Below are 19,235 nucleotides of genomic sequence, written 5' to 3' on the forward strand. Positions count from 1 at the left end.
TGATTTTTCCTTCTCACATAGAATATTCTAAGGGAAAAGTTATTTTGCTAGAGGAGAAGTTCCTCAGTTTAGCTAAACAGATCTGGCTCTGTTGGTCACTTACTTTTCTGGTAATGTTTTTTGTATAGTAGGTATGGAGGCCTAATCTTTTTAAGCACCCTCCAGATCCTGCCACATTTTCCTATGTGAAGCATGTAGATCCTCAGATAAATTCTGACCTTGAACATAGTCTGAGTCCTCAGCAAGTACGAGCTCAAGTACCGCAATGGATCACACTCCGTGAGAGTCAGACCCCGATCCCAGGGACCACAACATGTTCTGAATTTGGAAAATCTGCCTGTGTTGTTTTCTCCTGCTTTTTATATAAATATTTCTATTGAATGTACACAGGAACTGCAAATTAGAAACAGTTTCTGTGCCCCGCAGGTGCCTGCAACGTGTTAGAACCCCATCGATTACGAGGCACCTCTGTCGTGGCAAAGACAAGACTTCCCGCAGGGATGTATGAACTGGTGCAGTGGGTGTTTTCTGTGGCTTGTTTTGTAGTGGGGTTTTTTGTGTTTCTTTTTGTTCTCTTAAAGATGAGAGATGGTTGGGGAAATGTTGGGACATTGACACGGATTGCGAGTGTCACCTGGTCCTCATTCATATGAAATCCATCTTTTCCCTCATTTCGCTGCATTTAGATACTTGATACAGACTCTCTCTGCCACCCACCTGACGTCTGCAGTGTGCCAGCATCACTGGACACAGTGTGGTCCCGGAGGGATTTGGGGTTAAGTTTGAGGGTTTTGTCTCCTATTGATTCCAAGGGGCTGATGAACAGCCTGTTAGGCTTTGTTGTAATGACTTGGATGTCCCTGGTGCTTCTGGTGTGTCTGTAATATAGGTGGCTGACGGAACTGCTTGCAGGCGCTGCTAAAATAAATAGGGTAAGTGTGTAGCAATAGCAATATTTGGGCTGTAAATGGGCTGGGGCTGTAGACGGTGTATCAGTAGCATCGATACACAATCCAGTGCCAGTTAGGCATGTAATTGCACAGAAATGGCCTCTAATACCAGTTTGAAGAAGAGCTGCCAAAACCACAGCGCTCAAGGCCTCTCCCTCCCGAGTTCGGCCAGTGCTCGAACGAAACAGCCCCCAGTTTGTTCCTCCGGGACACAGGCCTGCCTTGTTAGGAAATCGGTGAAGTTTGGGAACCCACAATACCTCACATAGCTCTGTGTACAGTAACGGAGGGTGGAAATAGGGCCATAGGCATGAGCAACCAGACGAGTTATAAATATAGAATACTCTCTCAATTCCAGTTTCGTTAGTCATGGGAGGACAGTGAGAGTTTTATAAACTTATAAGGAATATACAAACAGTTCTGAATTTAAAATAACTCTGTATAATTTTTTTAGTGTGTGAAAAGAATATTCTTTTTCGAGACCATCCATGTAAGTATCTGCTATACACAGAGCGTAAGGAGCTGCGTATTTATATGTTCATGTGAATGTGACTTGTAATGACAAAAAAAGGTACCGGAGAAGAAAAGTGTAGCTCTAACGTGCCAAACTCTAGCAGAAACAGAGTGGGAAGCAGCATGCTTCCCGCTTTGTGCCTCTATCAAAAACATGAATCCCCCTTTTTTCTCTTTAATAAATGCCATCTGATGCAGTCTCCAGCTTCAGAGCAGCCGGGCAGTACCGCTGAGCTGGCTTTGCTACAGCCTGGAGCCCTTTGTCAGATCCAGTGATAGAGCTCACCTTGACTGTCCTTCCTATAAATAAATAAATAAACCTGGCTGGTACTCCCTGATCTGGGCACAAATCCTTACTACAGGAAAGGATTTAGAAAGACTGAAGCAATGCCATTATTTTTTTCCACTCATAGGAATTCCTCAAAAGCATGTTCATGTGTGTAAGCAGAGACAACTCGCGCATCCAAGTATTAACTGAGTATTTGACTACATGGCCAGGAGTGGTGTGCGTGCCATTTGTCCCGTGGGTACATCTGGGTGATGGTGTAGTCAGGCATGGTTTTCCTCATTCAGTTTATTTTATCAGTGTGTTGGAAGAACTGAAAAAGTTCTGTCTTGTACCAGAGGATGGTTTTAAAGGCAGTGGATTAGGTGCAGGCTGGATGACATAATGTCATCCCCCACTTGGGTTAGAAGAAAACTCTGAGCAAATCCAGATGATGTTCCCATCGGTGCCCCTCACTGACCCAAGTCACCTTTTTCCAGTGTCTTCTGATTCCAGAGTTTCAGTCCTTTGGCTCGAGCCAGCTGGGGATTCAGAGCTGCTGAACTTGCAGCTTGGGGCTTTCTTTGGGTTCATAGCAATGCTCAGTGCCCCTATAGATTGGGAGCATCCTTGTGTCTGTCAAAGCCAGCTCTGCATCCCGGTTCTGCATCCCAGCTCAGCCTTTTCTAGCCACAAACTGTTCAGTGACCCACAAGCAAACAGGCAACCACTGCTGCAGTTTTGTTCTTTGGAGATCAGACCACAGGATGGAGTTAAAAGTTCATGTCCAGACAGCTCAGGATGATTTATAGACTATGAAAGCAATTTCAGTGAGGTCTGGAAAGATACTCAGTATTGTCCCTTTTCCCTCTGAAATGCTTCCACCACAGTCATGGTGTATGGGGAGGAACTAATTTTAGTACAGATTTCAAGTCAGTTGTATCATTTCTGCTGTAAATTTGTAAAAATGCATTGAGAGATGGGTTAGTGCCTGATCCTACAGTCTGCTTTTGGGTCCTGCAAACTCTGGAACCTTCTGCATTGCCTCTGTGTTTCTTATACAGCCTGAGAATGAAAAAAAGCCTATTCCATGATAATTAAAACCAAGGGAAGAGCTCACCTTTAGTTGTGGATCTCAAGAGCACAACCTGCAGTTGCTGTCAGATTTGCTCTCTTGTTTTTCTGGAGTCGTGAAGGAAATGCTTTGTTTAATTGTTTTGAACACAGTTGCCTTAATACTGCTTGAAGTGATGCTGATCTTACCAGGATGCCTTCACTTGCAAAGGGCAAGTAGCATAAGTGATGATTAATTTAGAACAAATGCACCCACACGTCTCTGATAACTTCCCAAGCCATCAGTGTTCTGGCATCCTTGTTTACCCTTCCATTGTAATGCTTCTCTTTTCCCAGGTTCCTAAATACCTAGATCTTAATCCTGGTTTCAGTGGGCTGTCTCACTAGCAGGTGAACAGCTTGAAAGAACTTCCTCTGTAGTAAACCAGATGGAATGTTCTTGCTCTTTCTGGCTGTTTCCTCAAGTTTTCATCTTTGTGCCGATTAAAACTCAACTGTATTTGTTGTTAATGCAGGTATCCTCATTGGAAATGAGCAAAAACTTTCTATGTTTCTCTACTGTGTGTAATATAAACATTACTTTTACTGAAGCTTTTCATTTTCCCCTTCTTTTTTAATGTAATTAGCTTTTGGCTGAAGAGGCCTCGAAGATGAGCATTATGTTTCATTGCTTGTGCTGGAATGGTTAAACCTGTTGATGGGCTTCATGCATAGATGCAAAGAGCATTCCTGAACTGAAGCAGGAGTTGAATCCTTCCAAACCAGTGACTTTGGGTTTGCCCAAGATTAAACTGCTGTTATCCTGCAGCATTAAGAGAACTGCATAATTTAGCTCGGTGTGATAATGTTATCAAACTGTCTTCCTTCTTTAGAATAAAGCTGGAATGTGAACAGTATTCTTCCTCCAGCTGGGGTTTTGCCAGGAGATGACTGACCAGCACTCTTTGCTTGCAGTATATCAATTAAATCCTGTAAATCTTACTGCCTTACACTTGCAGCATTTGGAAGACAGGCAGATTAAATCTAGTTTAAAGCAACAGCAAGCAAAAAAAAACAATATATTGCTCATAATCTGGAATGGAAAGAAAGATAATTTGCTTCAGAGCATCCTGCAGCAGCCCTTTCCTTATGTGTTACTGAAGAGTTGAGGAACTTCAGTTGCCCCTTTAGAAATGCAAACACATTTGTGACCATGAGTGGTGGGTGACTGGAGTCCCATCCCCACTGGCACCACCGTTACCGTTCTGATTTGTAGCTTCCAGTGGGAAATTTCCCTTTTCATAGAGGAAGCATTTCTAGAACAGTGCACTACTGATGGTGAAACATTCCCAACCGCTTTGTTTACTCAGTGTTGCAGATAGAGTAGAACTGGCCTGAATGCCTTAGATAGCTGCTTGTGTATACGCCTCAGTTGGGTTTGTTTATGTTCTGAATTAATACTGGTGTGGAAGGGACAAAACAGACTTGTTTTTTTCCTCTTTCTCTCCAGTGCCAGCTGCAATGATGCCAGTCTGGGTTGTGCTGGGCAACATAAACTGTTTTGAAAGAGAATGCAATTCCTGCTGCCTGGGTTTGTCAATAAGCCGTGTTTATTTGCACCTTCCTCGTCGTTAGCATTACGCACTTTGGAGCAAATGGAGTAACTGTGCTATCTATGGGTTCCTGTGGACTGTGGTCTGAGGTGGTTGTTTTCTCCGCTCGGGTTTCCATTTGCTCTAATTTCGGTGTGATGCGAGTAGCTGTAACGCTGCTTGAGCTTTTAGCAGGGTTGATTGCTTCACTTGCACAAGACCCGAAGGGATGGGAGGTTTTACAGTGCCAAATAGCCTCCCCGAGTCCTCCAGTCACTGTAAATGAAATGGATTTAGCACGCATATTATGTATTACAACTAGGAAGCCTGGAAGCTGTGTTTTGAGATATTTTCTGGGGTAAAGAATGAATTATAGATGGCCAAAAGGGCACGTGTCATCAGACTCCTCTGTACCTAGCTGAGATATATTTTGGGTTGTTCCTATTGTTGGTTCTAGTAGGCTGCTCTGTTGGGTTCAGCTGGGAGGGAGCAGGTAGGTTATGCTGAAGTATGTGTGTGTGAGGAATTACAAACCATGCCATGGGCCTTTGGCCCCTCAGCGCTGTGCTGATGTGTGTGAAATGCTCTACCTACTGAAACTGTTCTGAGGGGAACAGACGTTGAACCAAGGAACCAGTAAAACTACGGGGCATGGAGTACCTCACCACAACAGTGTGTTCCAGCAAAGTGGTCGTTACATGGAATGATGAGTGTTTCTTCTCTTTTTACTGCCTCTGAGAGCTTCCAGGTGCTGAGTGGTGTTGGGCTTTCTTCTTCCTAACCTATCTTGGCTCCTTTCTTCCGCTTCCTTTGCTCTGGAATCATCTACAGGTGCTTCTATCTGAGCAGTTGGATCCAGCTGCTGCACAACTGGCTATACAGGCATTCAGTGCAGCATTGGCTTTCAGCCAGAAAATCCTGAGGAAGAGAATGCAGGAGTAGATTCCTTTATCAGTCTTTCATATGATTAAAAATTGAGCCGTTAGTGAGCTGATGTCAGGTTGGGCAAACCCTTGAAGTTATTTTGAGGTTCTGGATGCTTCATCACACCTACCCCTTCACTTAGGGGGTATGGTGTGCAGCATCTGGGACACACTGAAATACCAAGAAGCAGGAGACCAAAAAGCTTTGTGTGGAAGCCAACCAGATGTACTTAAACTTCAGCTGGATTTGTATGGTGGGAAGAAAAGAATTCACAGAACAACTTCAAGATCCTTGGGAAGGTCTGCCAGATGAAATGGGCTGGTAACGACTAGGATGTAAACGTGGAAACACACTACTAGTGAAATGATGTCAAGTCAGATACAGCCTTGCAGGCTGTGGACTTAATGCTTTCTTCTTGCTTCTTGGTGTAAGTTTGTGTAGGCCTATCCAAATATTTTACTGGTGGGCTTGCCTGTGTACGTACTAGAAGTTTAAAGAGGAAGGAGATGATCACTTTCAAGTCCTAGCATCAGTGCTGGGTTGAACTGAACCTTTGAGATCTGGCAGTTAATTTCAATAGCTGCCACACTTTGTGTCTTAACCTGATGTGGCAGTGGGGTTTTCCTTCAGGATTTCCACTGAACTTGAGATAACCAGTTTTAGAGTGGGGAAAACAGTTTAAAAAACAATACACCATCGTTAGTATGCTGCTAATACGTGTTTCTGTAGCAAAATATTTATACAACTGCTCTTAAGGGGTGTCTTCAGTTCTTTGAAGATGAGTTGTACCCATGTTTCTGTGATCGGAGCACGTTACTGCATGCATTTAATATGTGTATTTCCTTAGTGCAGCCTTTATTCTGTACTCATTTGATTCCAGCCATGGCTGTGAATCACTGGAGCTGGATTTTCTGACTAATGTTTCTCTAACCTCTCTTCTCACCATGTACTGGGCAGAAGTCAGATCCTGTATAGGCTGCCTGAGCATTTGCAGTCAGCTGCTTGAAAGAACGTACCAAAGTTTAGACCATTAAAATGCAATACTTCAAAAATTGTGCCATGTAGAGGGATTAACAACCAAAAATGACTGCTTTTTTTCTGTTTTTGTGGATAAATCTAGACAGCTAATTTTTTCAGTAGTTGGCCAGGAGAAGATGCTCCCTTCCTCCTTTGCTTCCTTCTCAAAGCCAGGCTTTTCCATCTCCTTTTCTCTCTGAAACATTACTTTGTGAAGGATGCTCCAAAAGGCAGGAGCAGGATGAAAAAGGAAGGAAGGCTCAAATAGCATTTTACAAGGAGAGAAAAAGTCCTTAAAAAATATTTATCCCACATTTGGCAACCTTTTGCTTGCCCACATGTGACTGGCGCGGGGCCATCCTTGGCAGGGGCCAGAGCCTCGGCTTGCCAGGAGTCTTCCTCTTCTGGCTGCGTTTTCCTTCCCTGTAACTGATTGTTTATGCACCTGATTTCTCTGTTTCAGTGTTGCTGGAGTCAGGGCATCTGGGAGATGATAAGAACACTTTGTCTGTCCTAACTGTACAATAGCCATGATGTCAACGCGGAGTGCTTGCAGCCAGCTTCAGCGTTGAGCGTGCCTCAAATAGCAGGGAGGTATTAGATGTCAGACAAACTTGCTACCACCTCCTTAGCATGAGGCTGTCCAAAAAGGAGCTGCTGTAAATACAGAGAGATGATTTGTTTCTTGGGTTTTTTGGAGAGTTGTGTTTGAGGATTTCCCAACCTTGCTTTGTGTTTGCAATTTTGGTTTAGCCTCTTGGGGATTTTAATTGAGAATAATGAGTCTCTGAGTCAGATTCTCTTGGAGCTCCTCTTATTGGTAAGATCTTTGCATTTAGTTTTAAACTATCTCCTTTCTGTGTGTCAGGTGTGAATCTCATTTGCTCAGGAGGTGAGCAGCTTGGAATGAAGTATTTTGCTTTCTTTGCGTGTGATCTTAGTATCCTAACAATATTTGGAGAATCTCTTGGATTTTATTGGCAAGGAAAACTTCTCATTTGAAGGAATCAGGATGAAGCATGGATGTTCAAAGAAAGTTCTGTTGTTGGTTTTGCTCCAGTAAATTTATTTGTGGCATTGGTACTTTTGTAATGTCCATCTCTGAAGATCTGTGATAATTCAGTACTTTCACTCCCTCAGTGTAAATGAACACTCTGGTCTAGTCAAGCCTCCATCATCTCTTTAATAAAGCCATGAAGGCGCTGAAGGGTCTGCCCTTCTCCAGGTCTTGCTTTGACTCCCTTCTTCCATGGCTGCTCTCCAAGGTCTCTGAAATTTTCCATGATCTTGGTCGCTCCACATGATGACAATGAAGCATTTTTTGCCCTTGTGCTTGTCAGCAGGGATTTGTTCAGGGGGTTGGGACTTTCTGTGTGCGGTCACCAGTCTCCAAGATGCAAGGCACTGTTGTACCTGGCTGATAAATTCTGTCCCCAGATATCAGCCCCATATTTGCTCATGTTTGTCTCTCTAATGTGCTCCCGAAGTCAACAAGTTATTGAGTGTATTTTGGGGGGGGTGTTGGCAATAGTATTTTGGAACTTGCATTTTAAATGCTTTGGTACAAATCTGGCAGCTCAGGTAGCACAGTTTGGGAGGGCAGGAGAGAGGATAAATGGGGCTGGATTGTAAGGCCAGACATTAGTAAGATTTAGTTGAGTAAGACTGTGATAACAGGGATATCTGAGGAACTGGCGTGTGAGGTGATAAGGCTTTGTATTGTTCAAAATACATCCTACACACAAATAACTTCATGTTCTACCTCTTCAGAGAAACAGGATACCCGTATTGTCTCCAGGCTGAAAACTATGCCAACGTTAGCAAGAACAAGGGAATAAATAGGACTGAGGGAAAAGCGAGATTGCTGAGCTTTGAACAAAATATCTTTAAAAAGGTTTCAGGAGTTCTTGAGACAATGGCTGTGATTCAGATGTTAACCCGAGTTTTGGAAACCTGCTTCCCCGATTGCCTTTTTCATGTGAACTTGTGGATGTTTCTCTACATCAATTTATATTTCTGTAGATGAGAGTCAGCGGATTTACCAGGAGATGCAGGGAATCCTGTTTCTACAGCAGGCTGTTCCTGAATGGCAGAGGCATGAAGGGAATACAAAAGTCTTTCCCAGCAATGAAATAAACTCAGTCTTTTCCTAATGTATTTATCTCAATAATTCATGCAGCAGCATTTGGGTTTTAGCAGGTTGTCTAGATGAAAACAAAATATTCATGTAGTTTATTGATACATGTAGTAATGAACTTGGTGGAGGCATAGGGGGCTGCGTGTGTTGTATTTCTTCCTAGGGCTTTGAACTGGAAATGTAGCTACCACATGAAAAGCGAGTTCTGGCACCCACTCAGAACAGCAGTCCATCTGCTAGCAAGATACACTGAGTTTTCAGTCCCGTAGCATTGGCAAATGCAAGTACTGTAAACCTTAAGGTGAGAGGCAGTCTGTGATGCCTTACTGAAGGTTGCATTGGGGCAGACTTTACTCCTTTTACAGCAGATGACTGTCAAAAAAAGGATATACACCTGCATGCTTGTTAATTTTTGTGTAAGGGTTTGGTGTGTATGGGTTTTTCCTTTGCCAGAGGGGAAGAAAACCAGCATCTTTATGCAGTGCATCATTTAGCAGTGATTTTTCTCTGTGTTCCTGCTCTCAGTTGTCTTACAAGGAGCTGGCTCTTCTTAGTTTGGCCTGTATGTGATGCTTGTGCTACCTGGGCAGGTGTCAGCCATCCTCAGGCTCCCACCTCCTTGTTCTCATAGTTTCCCTCTCCGCTCTTTTCCGCTTTTCTGCTTGGTTTCACTCTGAATAAATGAGTCTACAGGTACGGAGCAGTGGTGTTAACAACTCTTAGAACAGCAGTTATAATAGCAGTATGGGCAAGGAATGTGTACGCAAGCTGTCTGCAATGCAAGCTTGTTGTGATAGTGTGTGGCTACTTATATCCAAGTAACAGCACAGTCAGATGTTGTAAGCAGGTCTGTGGATAGTACTACATAGCTACCTGCTAATATAGGGGAGATGCTGACAGGGTACTTGGGGAGTACCTGCAGGTGGGGTTTCCTCCAGGAAACCTATCTTAGCCATAATTGAATAAGGAGAATGCAGCTTCATGCCCAGATGCTTAAACTGACAAAGTTGAGTAGTGAATAAAATTAAGCAAGATCAATATAGAACCGTTTTGCTAAGAAATGCACGATATTCTGGTAGTTTTACAAGTGCTTTTCAAGGTGGACAGTACCTTAAAGCTGCAGAAAGTGGCTTCTTATAATCAAAACATGCCATAGGATGTCTGCATCCTGATGCAGAGCTATGAACAGGTTCTGCTCAGTGGCATTTTAAAAATGTACTTTAAAGTCCAGACTTTATTATATGAAGAGGGGGTGGTTGAGATTTTAGGGTGTTTAGTCCTGCATTAAAACACTGTAATTGCAACCCAAAAGATAAGCTGCAATGCAGTTCTTCTGTGGAACTGTTACAGTTCCATTAACGTTGTGTTCCTCCACAGGCTGGGCTCCGCTGCTTCCGTGTTCATTTTGGGATATGAACTTCTTTGCTGCTTATATGTGTTCTGCTCAGTCACTCAGTTTAAATGTCTTGTGGTGCTTTCCTTGGATCTCGCTGTAGTTATACTCCTGAAATCCTGAGTTATTGCTGTTATTAATGATGCTGTGTTTGAGCTCAGTTAGAAAGTGGAAAGCAGTTACTTAATGCAGACCAGATTTCCTATCTGTGCGTGCTTACAGAGCCCCTGGCACACAACCCTCATGGCTAAAAGGCCATACAGTGCAGTAATCAAAATGCTGTTGTTCTATAAATACAGTCCTGCCACTTCTTTTGATGCAGCAGTAGTGAGCTCGTCTGCTGACCATTCTGCTCTTTGCTTGTGTCTTCCAAGCTGCAGTGCTTTCACTTAAATCAAATGTCACCATAAACTTGCACTCCATTTTCTGATCCCTTTGATATTTTGTTCTCTGAATCCAGAATTTGGGGATAAGGCAGAATTCTGTTACATTCTTCAGGGGAAAACAGTAGCTCAGTGATTCCACAGTATTTGATCTGAATGATGATTTGATATTCTGTTAGACCTCATTGTGCGTACTTAAGCAGAATTGGGATTCTGCATTGGGGTCAACCTAACCATTTGAGCTACAGTATAGCAGTGCTTTAGTGCACAAGTGTCATTAAGCTGTATAAAGGAAGCCTGATTTCTTGCCAGTAAAAGACCAGTTTGAAGTACAAATAGGAAAGAAAAGAAATGCTTAGAAAGACAATAAGTCAGCACTCATAAAAGTAATGATAATACTAGGTCTGTGGAAAAGGTTCCAGTACTTGACTGCTTCTATTACCCTTATGTTGATCTTGCTTTCAGCAATTTTCCTTAGTATGTAATTGGTTCATATTATAAATTTGATCTGAGAAAATGGTATTTTCAGGCAACTAAAACTGAGAAAACCAGGCTTTATCAGTTTTACAGGAGTTGGTTCTTCTGCAGAGATTCTCTAGAGCCCAGGGAATGAAAGCACATATGTGCATGGATCAGGGTTTTTCCTCTAATGCCATTCACTGTATGTAACAGCTCTTGCTCTCTCTGTCTTGCAGTGTGCCCCAGCTCATGTGGCAAGCGAGCCTGTACAGACCAAAATGAGTGTTGCCACCCTGAGTGCCTGGGGAGCTGCACGGCGCCCGACAACAACACGGCGTGCGTGGCCTGCCGCAACTACTACTACGAGGGAGTCTGCATGCCCACCTGCCCTCCCAACACCTACAAGTTCGAGGGCTGGCGCTGCGTGACCAAAGAGTTCTGCTCCAAAGTCCCTGCCACTGAAACAAGTGAATACGAGAGGTTTGTGATTCACAACGACGAGTGTATGGCAGAGTGTCCCTCTGGATTCATACGCAACGGGAGCCAAAGGTAATGCACCTTCTGGGGAGCCCATCGGAGCTGTCACGTTTGAGTTTTTCCACCTCCTGTTCAGTGGCAGCTTGTGGTGCAAGTTGCATTAGATAGGAATGAGAACATACCATAGGGAATTGCATATCTTCCTGGTAAGGGCTTGCTTAGATGAATACGCTGCTGGAAGGTCTGTGTGTGGACCTGTGCGTTGTCAGTTCCCACTGGTTCTTCTGAAGGACTTGAGGAGGGCATTGTACCAGTACAGTGCAGAACCGGGTCTTCAGGTAGACTGTACATGGTGAAAGTGAAAACCCAGGAGCACAGGGTTGAAGGTTGGCTGATGACCATTATCACACAGAACAAACCATAGGAGTTACCTTGTTTTGCGTATTACTTGCTTTACGTGTGCTTGTGTGTTTATATTCTTCAGTGTATTTATTTCCCTTTTCTCACTATTTACAGAAGATAACAATGTTAATAAGGTAAAACCAAGATAATGTGTCAGCTGACAATATTATACAGAATAATTGCTTTCAAGAATGTCACTCACCTGCTCGTATTCTAACAGTTGGATTGGTGTGTGCTTATGATTGTCTTATATGGATGGTAGTTTTATCACGCAGCTTTAGTTGCCTGCTAACCCTTGGAAGTCGTGAACTTGGAGTAAAGGATAGCATTCATAGTGCTTCAGTACTATGCCAAAGAAAGTCTTTGTAGGCTATTCTAAGATGTTCAGATTTTGGAAAGGTGGTTGTGATGATACCTGCATTAGTTGTGGTTTTGTGCATACATGTGTGTCGTCCATCCTTTGGCTCACATCATAAGGCAGCCTTTAGTTGTCATTTGGATGTAGGCAACTTAATGCTGCCTTTGCTCCAGCCCAAATACTCACCTGAGGAATGTTTCTTTCGTTATCTCCTTGAGCTTGTAGTACCAGCTGTTTGAACCACTTACACTGAAGTGCATGGCCATGCTATCTTATCTCAGTGTTGTGCTCTGCTGCAAGGATTGAAAGGAGCTGTAACTCAAGGCTAGTGAATGTTTTGTTCCCTAAAGGTGGTGTTAACAAATAGTTGAAAATGGAGAGCGTTTCCAGCATTCTTTGTGTAGTTACTTGAATGCCCCTTGCTTGTGTCTGCAGCTTTTAGTGGTGTGTGGCATGTTATAGTGCAGGATTTTGAAACAGGAGCTTACTGCTAAGGAAAGGAAGCTGCGTCCTTTCATTGTTTATGCTTGAAAAAGTGCTATTATCAGTTTACACATGTCTTTAAGCTTCAATAGAAAGTTTATTTGAAGAGAATAAGTAGTAAGTCCCATGTTCATTAATGTTGTCATTAGAAGCCTTTGCCTATGGAGCTGGGTTTGGGTTTTCAGTTTTGTTTTCCCCCTCTAAAACGATCAGGTAGAATGAGCAATAATGAAAGAAGAAGGGAAATTCTAGAATAAACTGTAGAACAAACATAACCTTGAATTGGTGAAGACATTTACCAGGAGCAGTGGTCAAGGGCATGTTTCGTGCATCCATGAAGTGTCCAGTTTTGAGGTGAGGATGCAGACAGCGTAACATGGACCCTTGAAAAAGCTGCTGTAGCCAAAGGCTGGACTGGCCCGAGTTCTAGTTCCTTGAGTTTGGCTGCTAAAAAATGCTTCTGAATGCTTGTGAGTGTAAGCAGCAGGAGCAGTGAGCCTGTGCTTCAGTGTTTCCTCCAAGGAAGTTTGGGCTGTATGTATTGTTCTATAGGCACTGGTGGACCTGTTCTCTTTCCATCTGTATAATCCCTTTTGAACCTGCTTGGACTTCTGGCCCATCTCTCCCAATTCCTGTTGCAGATTAGTTTTGCCTTGCTTCAGGATACATCCTTCCATTTGTTTAAACTTGCTGCTTTAATACCTCTTAAACTATAAGAAATAGTGACTAATTCACTGCTTGCTTTCTCCACATCACTGATGACTGTGTGCTCCCACAGTTGTCTTTCCTGAGTTAAAACAGCCAGCATCATGGAATTCCCTAGTGCTGAGCTTCAGATGTTGGTTTAAGGGCATGGAGGCAGACAAGTTTACAAGAACTTGAACAGTATTTTCCCATCTCTGGTTCCTCGCTGGCCTATTTGTGGTGGTTGGGCCTGGATCATCAGACTTCACAGCACTCTGAGGCTGTCTGCATCGATTACACCCAGAAAGACCATCTTTCTCATTAAGTGAGAGTAAATGCATAAATGCAGGGGCACTGGGTTTTACCTGAAATGCCTTCAACTTTAGAAGGACCACAAAGCCTTTCAGGAGCTGCCAGGCAGTGGTTGTGGGTCCAGTCATTCCCTCCCATGTTGCTGTAAATGGAAGGGATGGTGTTCCAGCCTCTCTGGAGTCCAGTGGGCAAGGGTGCTCAGTTATCTGAAGCCCTCTGCAGAGATGCGGTTAGCTTCATTCTTGGAGCTGTAGAGGTAAATGTCTTTCAGAATTTAACTTGGAGCAGCCCTAGGCTCAGAGTTGTGTACTGTTGCTTATTTCCAGTCTCCTTTTCTTTCCCTAACAGCATGTTCTGCAGCCCTTGTGAGGGGCCTTGCCCCAAGATCTGTGAGGACGGGAAAACAAAGACCATCGACTCTGTCACATCGGCGCAAATGCTGCAAGGATGTACGATTCTCAAGGGAAATCTGCTGATCAACATCCGTCGTGGAAGTAAGTGTTGCCCTCTGTTTATGAACCTCTGATAAAGCTGCTTTTCATATTTTCCCTTTTGTCTGTCAGCATAATGATAAGAACATTAAAAACTCAGCAAACTGTTTGCTTTCCAGTCCCATAGCAGTGCTCCTGTTTGATTTGGCCAGTGGTAGCACCATTCTCCAACATGTGGATGGAACAGGGATACAGCTACTGAGTTAAAGCTGCTATTTTCGTTAGCTTTTTTGGCAGGACAGGGAACCAGGATTAGGCAGTGGGATGAGCAGTAGTCCCAAAGGAATAATAAAGGCTGGGGAAGGTGGAAAAGTTGAAAATCCTTGCATCTGGGTAGGTAAATAACTTGTCTGCTACTAAGGCATGGCACTGTGAGACTGCCATATCCTCCCTTCTGAAGGTAAGGTGTGGTGTCTTGCTAAAACATGGAATCAAGGGTGCTGGGAACTCATATAAAGCCTAGCACTGTGCCTTTGGATGGTCATCATTAGTGAGCTGGCCACCTTTGTTGCATGTCTTGAACAAGCTCTGGATTAAATTTGTCAGAGCAGTGATTCATCAGCCAGGGAAGTGTTGACAGCTGATGAGCTCTTAAAAGCAGAGTAAAAGTCCCTGTTAGTTTTTATTGGAAATGTATCTCTCTATGGAAGGTCCCTTTTGGTTTCATGAATAAGGATGAATTGATACAGTTGATTCCTTTCTTCCTGCCTGAATGAAATCTTCAGGGTTTAGAAACAGCAACATGGATTATTTCACTCACGGTCCTACTCCTACAGGTACAGTCTTCCTTTATGGGAGATGTTCCAGTTATCCTGGGGCAAATGTGGGGGTTTATTGTCTTTTTTAAGTATTACCTTAGAGTGCTAATGGGCATCTGCTTCCTCCCATCTTATTTGGTATGGGAATCAACCATTGGTATTTGGTAATTGGGCTTCCTAGGTATCTTTTACGACTTCGGTTTGGCAGCAAACGCACCCCATAGCAGCTTCTTCCATCCTGGGTGCTTAAAACTTCCTCTAGGAACTGCAATGTAACTTTGCAGGATGATTACACCAGGCAATGGGCATGGGCCAGGAGTTGCTGGAGTTCAGGACTGCAAAGCTTGAGCCTTGTGAGGTGAGGTGTTGCAGACCTAGGCAGGGACAGGATAGTTCCTATGGAGGAGGCAGTACTGAAGTGCAGCGCTTGCTCTGTGGTCGTTCTAATAATTTATCATAGAAGATCACATTTAGTGAGCTGTGTGGCTCATGCTCCATGCATGGCACAAGGATATCATCTCTGCTGGTTCATCAAGAGTTTTCAGTTTTGTAGCCACAGCTTTTTAGGTCACTGAAAGCAATGCTTCCTGCCCCAAAGAAGACCAAGAGTGCATATCTTCAGCCTTTCATCTTCAGTCTCTGTTAACCAATGGAGCTTTCTGCCTGAGCTTTGCTCTGCAGCTGAAGAGCGATTCCAGTCTCATGGATATGTAAAAGGGTCTTTTCATCCCTTCTGGAATGCTGGCTCAACATTTGGTGCTGGCTTCATAGTTTGATGCCTATGGAAAAAGTAGGTATACCATTATGGAAAAGCAAGACTGGTTTTCCAACGTTGCTCTGTGGCTTTATTTTGCCCTTCCACCATCTGTCCACACAGGCAGTTGCTGCTGCGGGGGAGAATACCAGTGTCTCTCATTTTCAAAGGCAACAGATACTTTCTTTCCCTGAGCTAATGGTGCCTTAAGCAGAAGAGCAGTTACAGCTCTGAATTCTGCAATAACCAAATCACTGTTTCCTTGGTGTAGATAACATCGCCTCAGAACTGGAGAATTTCATGGGTCTGATTGAGACAGTAACGGGGTACGTGAAGATTCGTCATTCCCATGCATTGGTCTCCCTGTCTTTCCTGAAGAACCTGCGGTATATTCTGGGAGAGGAACAGGTGGATGGGTAAGTGTTCAGATACTTGTAGATGCAACTTCACGTTAATAGAAAGCCACAGAGAATAAATCTCCTGATGAACATTCACGTGCCCTTTATAGAATCTTCTCTTCCCCTAATGTGCAGCGTTTCTCTCCTAATGAGCACCACTGCACAGTCATTGCTCATTTGCATTGCTACCCAAATCAGCATATTAAACTGAATATATTAAGAGTAATTTTATGGTAACTTTGCTTTTCACTTCAGATTTTCTGGGGAGGCTCTTTACATTGATAAATTGTCTTAATTTATACAAACAATTGGATTTCCTTACTGTTGGCTTGTAGCAGAGTTTTATGGAGAATGTTGGCTGGAGGGAAACCTGAACTTTGCTAACAAGGAGTGCAACTGGAAGTGACCCAAGTAGTATGAAATAGGTTGCAAGTTGCAGTTGTTTGTGACTCCTTGAAATGCTGACGTTAAATGAATTCTCTGTTGAGCAGGAAAAAGACTGGTCAGGAAAAGTCAAGTTGTTCCCTTGAAATGTTTGCTCTGGTTTGTATTGCTTCTGTAATTATGATACTTTCTCGTATATATAACTCCTGTTTTCCTGTGATAGCAAGAGATAGTCAGAATCACAGAATGGTCTGGGTTTGAAGGTACCTTAAAACTCCTCCACTTCCAATCCCCTGCCATGGGCAGGGACACCTTACACTAGAGCAGGTTGCTCCAAGCCCCATCCAACCTGGCCTTGAGTTGAGACAAAAGTTTTAATCTCTGTGGAACTCACAGTGCTGAGGTGTGGCGATGGTCCTTCAGCAAACTGCCTTGTTCTTCCTATTCTTTAATCAAGTATCCATCCCAAGTTTAAACCAGGGTTCTCTGGGATAAATAAGTCTCCCTCAGTAATGACTGAGCTATTAAATGAGGAATTTTGGGAACTCACGTAAGAAAAGGTGGTGGGAGGGTCATGGGGAAAGGTTGCTTGTGTCTGACTTGTCTTCCCTGGCAGGATAAAGTTACAGCATGAGGGATTCTTCGCAACCTCCCTCTTTCTCTCAGGCTGGCCTTTGGTCAGCCTTAAATTCTTAGCATTCCACCATCTGACAGAGCCAGTTAAAGGGCAGCTCTTCATCCTGCACTGGAGAAGCACGCTGTCTTAGGAAGAGCACTGGCTCTACGGGCAGTCTTGTTTCTAATTGCAAATATGGGAGGCTTGTCACTGTCTCGAGCACTATGGCTCATTCAGCCCACTTAGGATGTGGCCTGCTCTCATAGATATTCCAGTCATCGATTTTGTCTTTTCTTCTCTCCCCCTTGCTCTCTTTAAATTTGGGTTTAGCTTTGTGCTTCAAGTAGCAATTATGTTTATGGTACCTTGTGTGTCAGCAAGGAAAGTCAATAGGAAGGAAAATGGAAGGTTTTTAAATCAGACTCCCAAATAGAGGAGTAAATAGGTGCAGCTTTGAAGAGGAAAACAGGGCTGAGTGGGGGAGGTAAAATAGATCTATAGTAAAGAGCTACTTGTGCTACAATTCACCCTTGTTAGGAAATGACTGCAGTTACATACTTTGGGTCAGGGGCACTCTCCTTGCCTGGAACACACCCAGCATCATTCAGGCATTACCACAGCCTAAATAACCTTTTCAGAAATGCTTAGGTGGAAGGAGGCACCTAACGAGAAGAGAATGAGCTTGAACAATTACTTTGGCAGAGTTATGGACAACAGGGAGTGGGGTCTTAACCTGGGAAGTCCTGGGCTCCTGGAACAATGGCTGTTTATGCCAGCATTGCCTTGGGGGGGAGAGAGGGAGGTTAATTTAGGATCAGTTGTAGTTGTTCATTACACAACTGACCCCACCACCAGCGTCCCTTTTTTATATTGACCTGGACTAACAAAAAAGGACTTCAGGATTTCTGTCCTCCTTATTCGTTTGCTGGTGCCTGCCCTGGTTATCACAGAAAATGGAAAGTTTAGAGGGAATTTATGTTGTTTGCAGAGTGGTCATTGCCTCTTTTGAACACTCTGTAGAGAATGTGCTCCCGTGGCAAGGAAAGAAATCTCTTTGCAAACACAGAACTGGAATGGAGATGTGCTGTGTTGAAGGATTTAGTTGTAGTGGGATTTTCTGTCTTCCTCATCATCGTAGCACTTGGAGATGAACGGCTTCTGTTCTCTGTGTCTTGCAGGGTTACTTGGCTTGTCCAGGGTAGTTGCTCTGCCATAAACCTCTGCTGTCTGTAGCCAGCTCATTCCCAGCTCTCTGCCAGTTCTCATTCCCTATTTGGTGCAAGTCACTTGCCTATACAGATCACTCACTGCTCTCTTATTAAGAGTACTTATCTGGTCATTACTCCTTCCAGGAGCTTTTTGCATCCTGTATGCTATGGAGGGGGGGTGCAGGGGACTGAAAGCTTGTTGAAATGTTTTCATCACCCACACCTCCTTTTGGTTTGGATTTCATGTTCTGCCTCATAGCATTACGGGGGGTGAATGTGCACAGATGCAGCGTTGCGTGCAGATACACTGTGAAGCAGGCTTTGAATGTATGCAGTCAATAACTAAGTAGCTGTGGGTGCTCTGCAGTTAGGGATACACATCATGTTGTGGGAATTCTCTCCTGTGGGTGTACATGGCTTGTGCAGGTCGCCTTGAGGCTTTTTATGGCAAGCCTGGGACCAGATGTGCCTCCTACTCAAAGGTTTGGCCTGTCCTTCAGGCCATAATCTCCAGCCATTCCCTTAGTTACTGTCTCCACGGTTTGATTGTCAGTGCTTTGTTTTCCTACAGTGAATCTTTTATTCTTTCCATGCTATCTTCCTTGGCATCCTGATTTTTTCCACAGCTGTTAGAGCCAAAGTCTGATATAATCTTTATTTATAACTTTATTTATAACCTAAGCCCTAAGTGCACTCTGATTGCCCTCTGCTCCACCTCTCCAGCCCTGCAGAGCTGCACCTCTCCTGTGACTGAGACTGTATATAGCCCTCCAAACGTGCTTTCCCTGGTGCTTTGAACGGTGCTAGAATAACTTCCACTAATTTATACTTCCAGTGTATATCTGAACCCTTAGGACCTGTTTACCTTGCCTCAGATGGCTGCTCAAACTCGTGCAGATGGCTTTAAGGTATGAGCCACAGTAACTCCCAGCTCTGGCCCAGTCGCTGTGCAGTTGTGTAAAGCACCTGCGTGTGTTTGATTTGCTTCATTTATTCACACTCTCAAAAGCTCAGCCACGTTGCTTTGATACAAGATCTGTCTCTAGTGTCTGCAGCATCATTGCCACAGTTGTGAGCAGGAGACAGGCCAGGCTGTTATTAAATATTTAAGGTGGTTACTGTAGAGCCACACCTCTGCTTGTTGTGTTCAGTCTCAATCCAGCTTTTTGGGTCCTTCCTGAGCAGGTTGGTTGCCATCACTTAATCACACAGCTAATTATGGTG

General features: G+C 43.8%; 1 protein-coding gene across 4 annotated transcripts in view; it reads left to right on the top strand.

The window, feature by feature from the left end:
• The window catches only part of IGF1R (insulin like growth factor 1 receptor), a 172,320-nt gene that overhangs the window by 120,900 nt on the left and 32,185 nt on the right, over positions 1–19,235 (top strand). For all 4 annotated transcript variants that reach the window (XM_057415075.1, XM_057415153.1, XM_057415233.1 and 1 more), the window contains exons 3-5: positions 10,923–11,235; positions 13,751–13,896; positions 15,677–15,821. In XM_057415075.1, coding sequence (XP_057271058.1) covers positions 10,923–11,235; positions 13,751–13,896; positions 15,677–15,821 — 604 coding nt within the window. The remainder of the gene's footprint in view (positions 1–10,922; positions 11,236–13,750; positions 13,897–15,676; positions 15,822–19,235) is intronic.

The sequence above is a fragment of the Pezoporus wallicus genome, unplaced genomic scaffold, assembly GCF_028554395.1.
Source record: "Pezoporus wallicus isolate ANWC-B61680 ecotype Strahan unplaced genomic scaffold, APGP_CSIRO_Pwel_v1 contig_3952, whole genome shotgun sequence".
Lineage (NCBI taxonomy): Eukaryota > Metazoa > Chordata > Aves > Psittaciformes > Psittacidae > Pezoporus > Pezoporus wallicus.